The sequence below is a fragment of the Sabethes cyaneus genome, chromosome 2, assembly GCF_943734655.1.
Source record: "Sabethes cyaneus chromosome 2, idSabCyanKW18_F2, whole genome shotgun sequence".
NCBI classification, from domain to species: Eukaryota; Metazoa; Arthropoda; class Insecta; order Diptera; family Culicidae; genus Sabethes; species Sabethes cyaneus.
Window position 1 is genome coordinate 108,580,030 of NC_071354.1, and position 16,662 is coordinate 108,596,691.

A 16,662-nucleotide genomic window follows, 5' to 3' on the forward strand; every position below is an offset into this window, starting at 1 on the left:
TGTAAACAAACCACCAAGTGGTGTCATTTGACGGCAAAATGACGTCATCGCAAAATGATCTATATTTAGCTTTAGTTATTTCCATTTTGTTTGGCAAAACATAGAATAGAGTAAGATCGCTAAGGATACTGCACAGGTGTACGGATTTAGATTCAACTAGTAAAACTGAATCAAAATCCGTACAGTACTAATTATGATGAATAAATATTACTTCAATGCCATAATGAATAAAATTAAGCTGTAGAACGATAAACATTCTGATTTTCGGGATTTTAAATAGGAAAATCACTTCAAGTACGCTTAACACTTCATTTTATTGGAAGTTATTTTCTTAGCAAATTGCTAACAACACAGCCAATTTAGAAGGGAAGCTGATAGGCATAACGTTTTAATTTTTATTTATTTTATTTCGTGGCCTACTGCCTATGTTTTGATATTGACGTAATGCTAATAAACCACGGATCTAGGCCTATTATTAATATTTTGCATTTAGACTGTTTAATACATATAATGAAGCAAATTGTATTAGGTGTACGGATTTCGAAGCTGTACGGATTTCGATACCGCATGGTATTGCTGACAGTTGCAGCAGAAATAGGGTTGTCAGTCCCCTGTTCTGTCTTTAATTATCTATGCACTTTTACTTCGCCCGTGAATCGCTCTGTAGACCTGTCCCTGATTCGCAGTTTTAGTTCGCCACATTGCCAAAAGACCTATTAGCCACCCAGTTATCTTCGAGATACGAAGTTGGTTTAACAAGCGAGTCGTCGCGTGTTCGAATCTCGACTGAGCGGTACTGCTAGATGGAGTCAATAGGATCGTTGCATTAGTATTAGCTGTACTCTAACAGCCGGCTATGAAGTCTGTCGATAAAGAAGGGTCAAGTCTGAGAAAGAGGTTTAGGCCTAAGCCTTTGCTTTCTTCGCCAAAAGAGATGTTTGAGTAATGTGAAACGTCGCTACAACTTTTCAACAAATAATAACCTCGTATTGATTTTGTATTTACTGTAAAACGAAATATTACAACCAAACCGCACTTAATAAATATTTCCTCAGCAGTTTATTTTGTTAAATTTTTTTGTTTTTTTTTTTGTAAAATATGTACGATAGAATTCAAACTGTCAACGTAGTTACCCATCCATAGCAATGTTGTCAAATTACGCCCATTGCACTGATAAATCACTCGGACCCCAACGCACTTTTGCCCCTATTTACTCTACTATTATCCGCTATTTCAAAATAATTATTCGTATGCTTACTTACCCTTTTCGCCTAAATTCAGGTTTAGTTTGCATAGAAAACATGCCTCCATAGTATGATTGGAGACTCCATGCAGCTAATTCGTTATTCGATTTACTAAAAACACCAAATCCTGGTAGCTGATGTACCAGTTTCTCAAAAAGCTCGACGCTTTCTATATCACTAGCTGGGTACAGGTCGTGTATATCCTTAATATTCCCAATTTTAAGTGGCCGAATAACTGCCTCGTTGGCTGGCAATGGCTCCAGCTCTAATTCCAGCTCAGATGGACAATCATGCACATATATGTCTCCATAAATGTGTCCAACTAGTTGACCGTTGACCTTTGTGCGAAATATGTTATCCATTCGATTCATTATTCCTACGTGTGTAAAATTCATGTATATCGGCTCGGTCCAATTGAATAAAACATCTTCTTGTTCTATGAGTGACATTTTGTCCAGTTGTTCAGGAGGACAGAATATTCCAACACTTTCGTAAATTTTGTTGTATGGCTGTGGAACACATATATTTTTAATAAGGATGTTTAGTATACTACTCGGTTCTCATTTAATGTAATTTTATTTAATATGACTAGGGAACCCAACCTATTTCGAACCCCATGTGCAGCTGTATATAATTTGGACACTTCTATTTAGGATAGGGCGTGCCATCTTTTTATTCTTCTTTTTAACATTCTCATACAGAGATGGCTCGATCACTTTGATTCAGTTTTGATTTATTTGACAAAACCGCCTCAGCAAAGCAAAATTGGAAAAAAGTTACATATCGGACATTTATAGAACTACTTTGCTTCTCAGTCACTTGTACATCTGTTATTGTAACGAAAATTCTCATAATGTAAGAAACAAAACCCTTTTTTCATTTGAATGTGTCTACTACCTTTGTCAGTTCCCCTCATTAATATTTTTTTTTTTGAAACGATGATTCTACAATTGATGAAGGGACGGTAAGGGAAAGTAATGAAGAAGGATTTTTTCGGGAATGAAGGGGAAGGGTGGAAAGGAAGGGGGGTAATAGGTAGCCATGGTTAACAAGTTGTCGTTGTGACTCCTATCTTTTGTCCAATGCTGGAAGGTGCATGGGTCGAACCAAGCTGTAATCAGAGATTATAACCGGATCTCTGATTACAGCTTGGTTCGACCCATGCACCTTCCAGCATTGGACAAAAGATAGGAGTCACAACGACAACTTGTTAACCATAGCTACTTATTACCCCCCTTCCTTTCCACCCTTCCCCTTCATTCCCGAAAAAATCCTTCTTCATTACTTTCCCTTACCCGTCCCTTCATCAATTGTAGAATCATCGTTTCAAAAAAAAAAAAAATATTAATATATGCCTGACCGCATTTCAAGGTCATGACTAAAGTCACGAGTTTGGTCAAGTTCCCCTCATGTTGTCCCCAGCCACTTGTAAATCTGACTTTTTCCCGGTAATCCATATAAATCGACAAAAAGCCTTTTTCACGTTTTTGAACCTCGCCTTTGTTAATGGCCACCGTATTCCCTCTTTCACAAATCCAGCCACTTGTGCAACAGCTATCGTTCCAAATGCAAGAGGAACGCACCCCTTTAGCTATTGGAATCTTTCTCTCTCCTTGTAAGAGACCATCTCCCTCTTTTGTCAACCACCCTGCGCTGATTCTTTTATGCCAAATACATATGTTTGACAAACGATGTTTAATGAAGAACAGTCCAGAAGTTCCGGAAATATGGCAAAACATACATGCATACTCACGTTCCTCGTCCCCCTACTTGTCGGTTTTTCCCAGTCAGCTCTCTCCTCTTTCACGTAGCTAATTATGCACTAATTTACTCTATGGAAATCCCAATAATGGAAACGAAACAAACGTCTTGTTACCATATAGGGTAACCAACGTATTTTGGACCCCTTCAACAGCTGTACATAATTTGGACACTTACAGCAAAATCAAATGGAAGTGTCCAAATTATGCACAGCTGCTGATCGGGTCCAAAATAGGTTGGTAACCCTATACCTCTTCGGTGAAACCCAGTGAAACGGTGAAAGTGCCCAGTTTAGATTCCCTTATGTCATTGAACATGTGTTCCAAGTTTGATGAAAAATCGTCCGGGCGTTACGGAGTTAGGGCCTCCCCCTGTTATGAACCCCCTCCCCCCTGTTTGTCAACCCCTTCACTTCTGATTCCCCTATGTCAAGGCACATGTGTGCCAAGTTTGATGAAGAACCATCCAGTTATATTTCGGAGGTACGGCCTACCCCCCTGTTACTACCCCCCCTACTAGTCAACCCCCCAGTGCTGACGCTCACTTTTATATATATAGATATTGCTGAATAAAGCTATGCTGTATCTTTTGAATTTATAATGCTATACGACTCGTATCCCGTTGGTAACCAACTGAACGTTCAGTGTCGTAGCACCATAAATAAAACCCGAATTAATTTACCTAGCGGTGTGACCTGGTCTTTCTACTGCAACAATAAATATTTTTGACGTAGAACTACGTCTTTGTTTACTATCTGGGACTGGGTAGCACTTTGTGAAAACGAAAATAGAAGTGTAACGTTTGAATGAAAGATTTCAAATGCTAATAACTACCAAACTACTGAACGAAACTGAACAATTTACATGTCGTTGGAAAGATAAAATTATCAGCAATTTTATGATGGGAGCGAGAGACCAATTTTATGGACGGCGTAAGCGGGGGGGCTCCTATACAAATGAAACACAAATTTCCTCAAAATTCGAAAACCAATCAAGAAAATGTAGCCAAATTTGGCATGTGGGGGTTTTAGAAGGTAGGATTTTTTTCGATGGTGTCCTGAGACCCCTTCCCCTTCTAAAAGGGGGGGGGCGGCTCTTATGCAAATGAAATACAAATTTCTTCATAAATCTAGAACTAATCAAGCAAATGAAACCAAATTTGACATGTGGGGGTTTCAGAAGGCAATAATTTCTTCTATACTGAATTGAGACCCCTCCTCTCTTTATGGGGGGGGGGGCTCCCATACAAATAATACACAAATTTCCTCATAACTCGAGAACTAAGGCACATCCATTTAGTACGTCACGCAAATTTTGGCCAAAATCAACCCCCCCCCCCCTTTGTCACATTTGGTCACACATTCGTGACCCCCCCCTGAGACAGTACGTCACGTTACGGTGCCCCCCCCTCACAACAAAAAAATTAATTCATTCCAATATACAACCTTTTCATTTAAAGCTATCAAAGGAATTTCACCAAATAAAAAAAGGAAAATTTTCGAGTTTATAAGTCAACGATTCACGGATTGTGAAGGTGATCTCCAATTGCTGCGATCGGAAACGCCTCAGAAGTTGCTAATCTGTCGTCGATTAATGTTTCGCGTATATCCACGTCCTTTACATCCATCTATCTACTCAAATTCGTCTTATCTAGTTGAAAAAATCAGGACTTCCTGGTGACGTCTTTTGCAGCAACACGCCTTGGAAGAACTTTTCTTGAGGATTTTGTCATTTTGTGTATTCATTCAATCGTGCAATCATTCAATACTACCTTAAAAGTGAAATTTAATCCGCAAGTGGCATAAACTCTATCCTTCATGGAGCTTTTGAGTGAAGGGCAGTATAAATTATACTGAAAACCCTTAAAAACAGCCATGGAACTTTGGTATGAGTCAAGGGAATATCAAGGGAAAACATTGCTATTGGTCTCTGGTAGCCGCTCAGGAGTTTGTACGACTGCTATTTGCGGTTGCAAAAATCTTTTAGGCAGGACGGTACTCAAAGAGGTCTTCAGTGGTATACAGCATATTCTGTAAAACCTTAATGGAGAGTTCATACTACATAGAAGAATAAATGAGTCCTGTTCACACATATATGTTAAAAAAAAGTTTTCATTCAAAAAATTTAACTGTTTGTTTTAAAATCCATTAGTACGTTATTTTATAGAAGCCTTCAATAGTTGTATCTTAAACTGAAGGCTAAATTATAATTCCCCGAATAAATTTTCTACTTGATTTTTTTCATGTGACGTCACACAACTTCAAACCCCCCCTCCCCCCTACGTCACAAATCGTCACGATTAGGTTTACCCCCCCCCCCTCCCTCATATAAGCGTGACGTACTTTATGGATGCCCCCTAATCAATCAAATGGAACCAAATTTGGCATGTGGGGGTTTTTGGAGGCAGGAATTTTTTCTATGGTGACTTAGGACCTTTGCCTTCTTTAAGAATGAGGGATCCCATACAAATGAAATACAAATTTACGCATAACTCGAGAACTAAGCAAGCAAATGGCACCAAGTTTGGCATGTGGGAGTTTATGGGGGCATGAATTTATTTTATGATGGTTTGAGACCCCTCACCCCTGTGGTACGAGGATAAGGACTCTCATACAAATAAAACAGAAATTTTTGCGTTTGTGCCATATTTTCTGCTATGTAACAAGCGGTAAGCTGTGAAAGTAAGCTAGTAGAACCTTCTCGGAGCAAAGGACAGTGAATCGACGCCGTTAACTTACGGCACGTAACACCTTATTTAGTTTTATTACAGTTAAGTGATTCCAGTGGCGACTCGTGTCGGTTTAGTTTACCTGTTCAACCAGCAAAAAAATACAAATTAATACGCAACTTTTTTTTATTATCGCATTTCTATATTTTTTAATCATAAAACAAACATTAGGGGTATTCACGCAGAGCTTGCTTTGTTGCGTAAACGGTGTATTTCGTGTATATACTGCCGCAAGTCGCATTGCCGTTCCGGTTTCTATGAAGATGGAACTGTTATGCGAGTAGCGGCAGTATAAATACGCAATACTCCGTATACGCAACATAGCAAGCGCTACGTGAATACCCCTATTATTTAAATAACAACGGAATACGACGGTTTACTCTACCAGCAAACTATCGTCTCTGAATTTTAACTACGAACCGAAAACTTTTCGTTCAATTTGCCTATTGAACCAAATTCAAGAATAACCATCTTACTGCGAGGTGCGCACAAGCCTACATCACTCGCACCACAAGTAATATGCGTAAGTTGTTAAAGATGAACGAGTTAATGAGAAAATTTTGCGAATAATGCATGCCAAGCCAACCGCGCTCTATTTTCAAATCCCCTTCGTACCAACACATTGTTCCTGGTGCTAATCTCCAAAACAACGTTCAAACGTCGTGTTGAACGCCCGCGCTTTCGAGTAAAAGTTTTTTCACATTCTCTTTTTATTTCCTTCGTACCAGCACATTGTTCCTGGTGTTAATTCAGTATCAAGAATCAACACCCAGAATAATGTGTTGGTATGCTTGTGCATTGAGAGCTCTAAAGCGACGTTCAAACGTCGTATTGAACGGTTTGCTCATCAGCTTCGTAAACTAAACTAATAATTTAACGAGTTATTCGTATTGCACATGCGTCAGTGCAAACGAAATCATGAACGAGTGATGATTTTGTCGGGTTGAATTTTGTTGCCTGTCCTATGAACAGGCTGAACATGCGGACGAGTCGTAACTGAGTGATTCCTAGAAATATATTTAAAGACAAACGATAGTTTTTGCAGACTTGAATGAATATATGTAGAAAATTATAAATTAACCGTTGAACGGGTAATTGAAGCCACATACGAATTTCGTTTTGAATTGATAATTCAAATTGAAAAATGCGTCAGAACCGATTTCGTGATATTTTGATATTAATGTCACAACATTATGATTATGCGTTAGAGTTATCATCTTTTGAAAGAAATTCAAGAAAATTTTGAAAATAATATAGCGTGAATATTTCCTTTTTTACTTTCGGTGGAAATGGGCATTTAGAACAAAATGATTGACCTCAAAATTTTTCTATGATTGACATGCTTGATTTCAATCTATACCTATAAAGAAAGATTTCTGTCTGTCTGTCTGTCTGTCTGTCTGTCTGTCCGTATGTTCCTTATAGAATGGAAAACTACTGAACCAATCGGCATGAAAATATGCATGTAGAGGTTTTTTGGGGCCAGGAAAGGTTTTAGTGATGGTTAGAAACCCCTCCCACCACTAAGAGGGGGGGCTCCCATACAAATGAAACACAAATTTCTGCATAACTCGACAACTAATCAAGCAAATAGAACAAAATTTGGCATGTGGGTGTTTTCGGTGACAAGAATTTATTCTATGGTAAATTGAGACCCCTCCCCTCTTTATAAGGGGAATTATAACTCCTCTCCTCTTTAAAAGGGGGGGCTTCCATACAAATTTCCTCATAACTCGAGAACTAATCAAGCAAATGGAACCAAATTTGGCATGTGGGTGTTTTGGAGACAAAAATTTTTTCTATGATGAATTGGGACCCCTCCCCGTTTTAGGAGGGGGGGATCCTATACACATGAAATACAAATTTCCTCATAACTGAAGAACTAATCAAGCAAATGGAACCAAATTTGGCATGTGAAAGTTTTCGAGGGCAAGAATATTTTCTATGGTGAATAAGGACCCCTCCCCACTTTAAGAGGGGGGGCTCCTATACAAATGAAATGCAAATTTCCTCATAACTCGAGAATTAATCAAGCAAATGGAACCAAATTTGGCATGTGAAAGTTTTCTAGGGCATGAATATTTTCTATGGTGAATTAGAACCCCTCCCCACTTTAAGAGGGGGGCTCCTATACAAACGAAATACAAATTTCCTCATAATTCGAGAGCTAATCAAGCAAATGCAACCAAATTTGGCATGTGAAAGTTTTCGAGGGCAAGAATATTTTCTATGGTGAATTAGGACCCCTCCCAACTTTAAGAGGGGGGACTCCTATACAAACGAAATACAAATTTCCGCATAACTCGAGAACTAATCAAGCAAATGGAACCAAATTTGGCACGTGGGTGTTTTTGGAGACAAAAATTTTTTCTATGATGAATTGGGACCCCTACCTACTTTAGGAGGGGGGGGCTCCTATACAAATGAAATTCAAATTTCCTCATAACTCGAGAACTAATCAAGCAAATAGAACCAAATTTGGCATGTGGAGGTTTCTAGAGGCAAAAATATTTTCTATGGTGAATTAGGACCCCTCCCAACTTTAAGAGGGGGTGCTTCTACACAAATAAAATATAAATTTCCTCATAATTCGAGAACTAATCAAGCAAATGGAACCATATTTGGCATGTGGGTGTTTTTGGAGGCAACCATTTTTTTCTATGATGAATTAGGACCCCTTACCTTTTTAAGAGGGGGGGCTCTCATACAAACGAAATACAAATTTCCTCATAACTCTAGAACTAATCAAGCAAATGGAACCAAATTTATCATGTGGATGTTTTTGTAGGCAAGAATATTTTCTATGGTATATTTTCTATGGATTTCCCCACTTTAAGAGGGGAGGGGGGGGGGGGCTCCTATACAAATGAAAAACAAATTTCCTCATAACTCGAGAACTAATCAAGCAAATGGAACCAAATTTGACATGTAAGTGGTTTTGGACGCAAGATTTTTTTCTATGGTGAATTGAGACCCCTCTCTTCTTTAGAAAGCGAGTTATGGCCCATCTCCCCTTTAAGAAGGTGGGTTTCCATACAAATGAAATGCAAATTTCGTCTTATCTCGAGGACTAATCAATCAAATGGAACCAAATTTGGCATGTGGGAGTTTTAGATGGCAGAAATTTTTTCTATGGTGAATTACGACCCCTTCCCCTTTTAAGAGGGGAGCTCCCATACAAATGAAATTCAAATTTCCTTATAACTTGAGAACTAATCAAGCAAATGGAACCAAATTTGGCATGTGGGAGATTTTGGAGTCTTGAATTCATTTTACGATAGTTTACCCTGTGGTAGGGGGATATGGACTCTCATACAAATAAAACAGAAATTTTTGCGAAACTCAAAAACTAATCGAACTCGAAAAATTCGAGACTCTTCCATAAAACATTAGTCAATACAAGACCACAAAAACTATCTATAGTAACACTAGATCATTCAGGACGAGACGGTCGCGAGTGTTGCCGGTGACCCGCCGTCGGAAGCGCCGCCCACTGGGGGGCTTGCAAAACTCGAGATTGTGACAAAGATCATCCGAGATTCATGATTTATGTACAACACAGGTGCCACAAATTAGGCAATACACTCAAGTCTTTTTTTACACGGTTTGTTTTTTTCGATTACTCAAGAACGGTGCAACTTAGAGACCATTTACAAACATCGTAACGAATTTCGGGCCGCTCCCAAATGTTTTGAGAAATAATTGAATGGCTCCTAAGTTGTCACGTTCTTGATAATCGAAAAAACAAACCGTGTAAAAAAAGTACTTGAGTGTACGAAGTTTGTCGGGTCAGCTAGTCATATAATATATCTGAATTGCAAATTTAACTGGGTAGAGCATTCGATATGGAATATTAGAAAGAGAAATTAGACTTTTTTTAGTTGGCGTGCTTTTTGATAATTGTTTTTGCATGATAATCAAGACTGGAGCTTCTTTTGAATACTTTCATGAAAAAATAATCATTGGTGTGATCGCTTTGTTTTTACAATGTTGTCCGTTAGAGATGTCAAAAAACGAGATGAAATCAAAGAAACAGTACAAAAGTAGCGCCATAAACATGCTTAAGAATGACAAAAATAATGGTTTTTCCAGCGCTAGTCTGTTTTGATGGCACGAGTGATCCGATATGCGCAAAATTTGTTTGAAATTTGTATAAATTTATATGGGAAAATCCATTTATTAGCATTTTCAGTTCTATACACCTCTATACCTATGTATACACCTAAATCTACCGCGTTTCTTCGTTTTTCTGCTTTTCTAATTCGATCGTGAATTACAGCTAGTGATGAAAATGGTAAACAAAATGTTTCTTACTTATCTTGCATTTCAATGCAAATTGCAAAATTGTGCAAGTTGTACATACGTACATGTACATATACATAGACACAAATACACATATATACACACATACATACACACACGCATACATACGTACATACGCACATACGTTGAATACAATCGACCCTTGACTGATATATTTTGGTTTTACACGTTTTGACTGGTTTAACATACGGTGCTCAAATGTTTATGTTTGAATATCTTTTGAATAAATCGTCCGATTTTCAATAACTTGATTTCATTTGAAAGATGTGAATGGTAATTTTCAAATAATAATGAATTCTAGGATGTTCGTCATTTATTTAATGCAAATATGTTACAAAAGTATGTATTAAATGCAGTAGAAAGGCCAGGTTACACCGCTAGGTGGATTAACTCGGGTTTTTCCCATTTCTTTATGTAACTTTCAAATCACCAGCCCAATCATCATGAAAATTGGAGGTTATAGCTTTTAAAAAGTCCCCTTTCATTTGCAATCAATTTTGTTAAAATCGGTTGTGGGACCGCTAAGAAAATGTAATCTCTTATTTTTCGTACACACACACATACACACACGCACGCGCACACACGCGCACACACACACGCGCACGCACGCACACACACACACACGCACACACACACACACGCACACACACACACACACACACACACGCACACACACACGCACACACACACGCACACACACACGCACACACACACGCACACACACACACACACACACACACACACACACACACACACACACACACACACACACACACACACACACACACACACACACACACACACACACACACACACACACACACACACACACACACACACACACACACACACACACACACACACACACACACACACACACACACACACACACACACACACACACACACACACACACACACACACACACACACACACACACACACACACATGCTCAGTTTTCGAAACTGAGTCAAATGGTACTTGACACTCGGCTCGCAGGACCTTCTTTCCATTTCCGGTTTTTCGAGTGATTCCTATACCTTATACTACATATTTATATAGTAGAAAGGCAAAAAGATACATTATTCAGCAATATTGTAGATAATAACTAGTTCTACAAATGTCCCATTTACAACTTTTTTAAATTTTGGATGGCCTTGATGGCACTGTCAAATGAATCAAAATTGAGTCAAAGTGATCAAACCATCGCTGCTCTCACATTTCATTTCATCACATTTGATTTGCCTAAATCGCCTCCGTATTACGCCACTGATTTGTATCTCACATTTTGTTTAAAAAAATCATCTTATTTTCAATAATTGAATTATTAAAAATGGAAATATATTTTATGAATGGGGGGATGGGGTAAGTCTGCTACGAATTTCGATTCATTTTTCTCAATTCAATATAATCAACAAGCGAACATTACTCATAATATTCAACTGAGGTTAACATATTTGTTTGCAATTAACAACTCTGTTGGTCGTTAAAAATGAAATTCTATCTAAGAACATAACAATAGAACGATGATGATGATTACAGATACGCTTTTCATATATGTGAGATAACATGTAATCGTATTATCAAATATACTTACAGTCAATGTACATCCAGGAAAATGTAAGCAAATTGGATCTTTAGGCCATGTTTTGCTCACATAGAAATAAAACTGCCAGATTCTGTCATTCAGGTACGTTTTAATAGTTTGATGAAACTGAAATGAATAAAAATTAAACAAATGTAAATACAATGAGCAGGTACCAGTATTCAAAATTATTTATTTATTTTTATGTTCTTTTGCCAACTTGGTTCCTTGGTTTTCCCACACATCTGGTTAAACTTGAATTTATCTCAGCCAGCCCATAAAGGCAGAAAGAAACGTGGAAGAAGACATTTGACGGTGTTAGTAGCGAAAAATCAGTAATGGATATCACAGTCCATAAACAAACCGCACCGAACAACTTGGTTTATTTTTGTACAATTACGTCATGCTTGATCGTCATTGGTCGATTATGGATCCACTCACACTATGATGAAATTTCCACATCTGTATATAACTCATTGCAGCCAACTAAGCTACCCCTCCTGCTAAGCTGCCCCCCTGCTAGGCTACCACCCTGCTAAGCTACCCGCCCTGCTGAGCTACCCCTCCTGCTAAGCTAACCCTGGTAAACTACCCCCTCTGCTAAGCCACTCCCCAAAGTCCAGGCCCTGCTTTACTGAACCTTAACCAAGCTGATGACCCGAAAGTAAAGCTCATTTGTAGACACCTCATCACTTGGACTTCTTTTTACTTTCACCCAGGATATGATTTACACCAGCCACGTAGCCAGAGGTGGGGGCCAGGAGCCCTATCCTTGCTCCTAATGCATTATATGCATATCTTTCTGCTTATAAATATAATACATCACAATACATTTAACGTATTGTAGTACTAAACGCAAAAATATGCATATAAAACAGTTAAAATCAAAATAGGGCCCCGGGCCCCCCTTCTGGCTACGTGGCTGATTTACACTCAAGTTTTTTTACACGGGGGATACGTGCCGTGAAAAAAAACCGCGTTAATTCGAAAAATGTTGTAAAAAAACCGCGTTAATTCAAATATCGTAATAAAATAAACCGTGTTAATTCAAAAATCGACGTAAAAACCGTGTTAATTCAAAATCACCAAAAAAGCCGCCCGAATTTAAAAATCGCTAAAAAACCGCGTTAATTCGAAAAATTATTTAAAAAAAACCGCGTTAATTCAAAAATCGTCATAAAAAACGTTAATTCAAAAATCGAATAAACCGTGTAAAAAAAGACTTGAGTGTATTTATTTATTTATTAGTCGTCAAATCAACAAATGGAAATGCAACAATAAAACCCGGGGCTCATCCTTCAAATGATAGCTTAGTGTGTCACAATAAAACTTTTATATGGCGTAATTGGCTGTTTGACATTGGCACATTGGTTGAAGCGATTTAGGGATCGCACATTTGAGTTTTATAAAAAAAAGTCATTTAAAGAAAATATTTTTAAAATGTTAAAGTATGTGAAACAAGGTACTTAACAATGTTTTCACAATCATTGAGATCTGATACATTCATAAAATAGTTATCGTGGCACGTCTGGAGTCATATTTGGTTACAGCAATTTATTAAATTCGGCAAAATTTCAAAATTTAATTTCATTTAGTGTTTCAGACGTCTTAACTCTTTATGACTTTCACATATGACGGATTTCACGCCAAATCGACCAGAGATTGGCATGACCCTCTCATTTTTTTTCTTTGCCCCTCCCCGATTTTTAGAGCCAATTTTGAAGGGCGGGTGCCAAAACTTTAGGTTATACGCTAAACTTTAGCAATTTAGCTTATAACCAAAATGACTGAAACTTTTTTTCAAACAACTAGAAGGATATACCTTTCAAATGGATTAAAAAGATCGTTAGTAGCTATCACTTTCTGAAAATTTTTGGAAAAAAGTGTCTCACTGTAGACCTCTCTTCCCTACTGAAAAAAATAAAAATCATTTCTACATTGCAAAAAAAAAGCATTTTAAAAACTGAAATTTTAACAAATTAACAAATTTTAAAATAGACTAATCTCAAGTTTTTTAGTCTTGACCTTGAAATGAGGTCATACATATATATTAATATTTTTTGAAACGATGGTTCTACAATTGATGAAGGGACGGTAGGGGAACGAAATGAAAATTTTTTGGAGAAGGAGGGGAAGAGCGGAAAGGAAGGGAAGGGGTATTGGTAGCTATGCTTGACAAGTAGTCATTTTGACTCCTACCTTTTGTCCAATGCTGGAAGGTGCATGAGTCGGGATAGGATCGGCAAGAGGATAGGAGTCAAAATACACTTGTAGCTAGCTGTTCGAATCTCGGCTGGGAGGAATAGAGCTGCTATAGAGTCAGTTGGATCGTTGCACTTGCCCCGCAATTGTTCTGTACTCAAATAACAGGCTGCGAAGTCTGTCGATAAAGAAGGGTCAGGTTCTCAACAGGACGTTTATACCCACGGCTTTGCTTTTGCTTATATTAGCACGATAAAACTAATTGACTGCACCACGTCTCTTTTAAACTGTGGCATAGCAATACAATATGGCGCACCAATCGAAATTGATCTTATTACGGTTGCTTGTTAAACCGCAATAAATCTGTTAGTTATATAGAACTATTAAAACGGTAACACCATGACCAATCAGATTTATTGCTACTATTATGAAGAATATTAGAGTTCAACACCGAAATCATTTTTTATACGAGGAAATATTGCCATATTCTAGTATTCTGTAGCTCGCAAAGAAAAATTTATTAAAGCAAAGTGTTTTGTAGAAAGAAAATTCAATCGGTTTTCCTGTCACAGGAAGCAACTAAATAGATTTTACTGGAAATTGAGATTAACAAACTTAATATATATTTTTTTAAAACGGGAAGTTTTCGAAAATTGTATAATTTCGATGGTGTCATATCAATATGCACGATAAAATTTAATGCGCACGTGCTGCAAACCAATATAATCTGCTAAAATTTATTAATTATTCTATGTGATATATTATTATGGTCGCTGCGAACCAAATCGATCATGATGATCTGACAGTAAAACATGAACTCACGGATATATTTTCAAGTTAATAAAGTTGGTGGCGAATTTAGCTCTTCACCAGAGCAAGCTATAAGCTTTGTAGCGAAAAGCTTCATTAAATTTTGGAGGTAGCTGTCAAGCAGTGAAAACTACAACCGGTGTTATTACTGCTTTGAGTAGAGCGTGATAAGACTACTTCAGCTTATGACCTGATTCTTGCAAACCTTCTAAAGAGTGGGCCACTTGGTCGGAAGGCAGTTTTATAGCGTTCATCGAAAAATTCTGGTGGAGCTCATAGTTTTATTAGCGGTTTTATGGAATCGGTCATGAAAACCACTAGTGGAAAGTAATGAAACTTAAAATTGTAACTGGGATATCTCTTAGAATCATTCTAGCTAGGATTCTAGGAACAAGGCACGTTTCTTTCCAGAGTCTCCAAATTAAGCAAGCGGCAACGTTTCTCATATGGCGGTAGGTTTCTGGGATCACGCCATGGAAGACTTCGCAAAGCATACTGTAAAAAATTCTTTTGTACTGCTTCGTTCTGGCGATCCAAATTTATTAATAAGGACACCAGATCACAGATCCGAACTCCAAACTAGACCTTACAAGTTAATAGTACAGGCACTCTCCGCCAGGCTAAAAACGAAGGATAGGGTTACAAATCAATGCGTCGGAAACCAAATATATGGCAGGAAGAGGATCCAGAGAAGGCAACGTTTACCTCCCACGGACAGTGACTATTGACGGTTATGAACTGTAAAATGATTGATTGGCTTCACTCATATCTGTGCGACGGAGTACTACATGTTAAACTAGGATCCAGTACTTCGTCAGTGTTTAGCAACAAATCTGGAGTTCCTCAAGGTAGCAACTTGGGTCCTTTGCTTTTATCATTGTTCTTTAATGATGTTGTGATTCTGCTAAAACATGGCTGCAAGTTAGTCTACGCCGATGACCTGAAATTATTTGCTACGATAGGTAATGAAGACGACTGTCGCCGTTTGCAACATTTGCTCAATCTATTTACTGAATGGTGCAGACTGAGTTGGCTTATTATAAGCATTGCAAAGTGTTAAGTTATGAGCTTTTATCAGATTAAAAATCCAATTTGCTTCAGTTATACCATCGACGACATTGAACTTCGCAGAGTGGATCAAGTTAGCAAATTGACGTTCAATTTACGCCGTGAATGAGTCATTTCCAAGGCGACTCGACAACTTGGATTTATTGCTAAGATTGGACGTAACTTTAGAGATGTTCACTGCCTTAAATCATTATATTGCGCTTTGGTTCGTCCGCTACTGGAGAACTGTAATTTGGTTTGGTTCCCCAGTCATCTTACTTGGAACTTACGGATTGAACGTGTGCAACGAAGGTTTATTCGGTTGGCTTTACATCTCCCATGGTGGCATCCTGATAACCTGCCACCTTACCCGAATAGATGTCGTCTACTTGACCTCGATATACTCGAACATAGGCGTAAAATGTATCAGGCTATATTCGTGACTAAACTCATCGACGGCGAAATAGATTCTCCAAAATTGCTATCTATGCTTAATTTTCGACCATTGCAGCGGATATTACGCTCGACTGGCTTGCTGCAAATACCGTTTAATCGGACCGCGTTTGGAGGTAATCAACCGATTACGGAATGCATCAGGGTGTTCTCAAAAGTCGAAGAACTGTTTGACTTCGGCATGCCTTCGCACTTATTTGCGCAAGAGATACGCAGGTCTAATTTACTATAATCTGTAATCAATTTTATTCATGTAGACAATTTCTAGCCAGATAAAGTACTCAAATAAATAACAATTAACAAATATCGTCGGAGGCAATATGTGTTATCGCTGAAATGATCGGCATCATGGTCGTGATCGGCATCATACTCGTGGAAGACAACGTCTGCTATGGACGAAAAAACACCAAAGGAGCCCGGAAGCTAGCGAGAGAAGAGTTGCTGACCATATGGCAGCAAGAGTGGGCTACGGCCGAGAGTAGTAGATGGAAGTACCGACTCATACCGGTT

General features: G+C 38.2%; 1 protein-coding gene across 1 annotated transcript in view; it reads right to left on the bottom strand.

Moving 5' to 3' along the window:
- Positions 1 to 16,662, bottom strand: part of LOC128737248 (uncharacterized) — an 85,540-nt gene that overhangs the window by 2,557 nt on the left and 66,321 nt on the right. Inside the window, exons 3-4 of the mRNA XM_053831852.1 lie at positions 11,653 to 11,769; positions 1,263 to 1,753 (exon numbers count right to left, since the gene is read on the bottom strand). Of these exons, the coding sequence (XP_053687827.1) occupies positions 1,263 to 1,753; positions 11,653 to 11,769 (608 nt within the window). The remainder of the gene's footprint in view (positions 1 to 1,262; positions 1,754 to 11,652; positions 11,770 to 16,662) is intronic.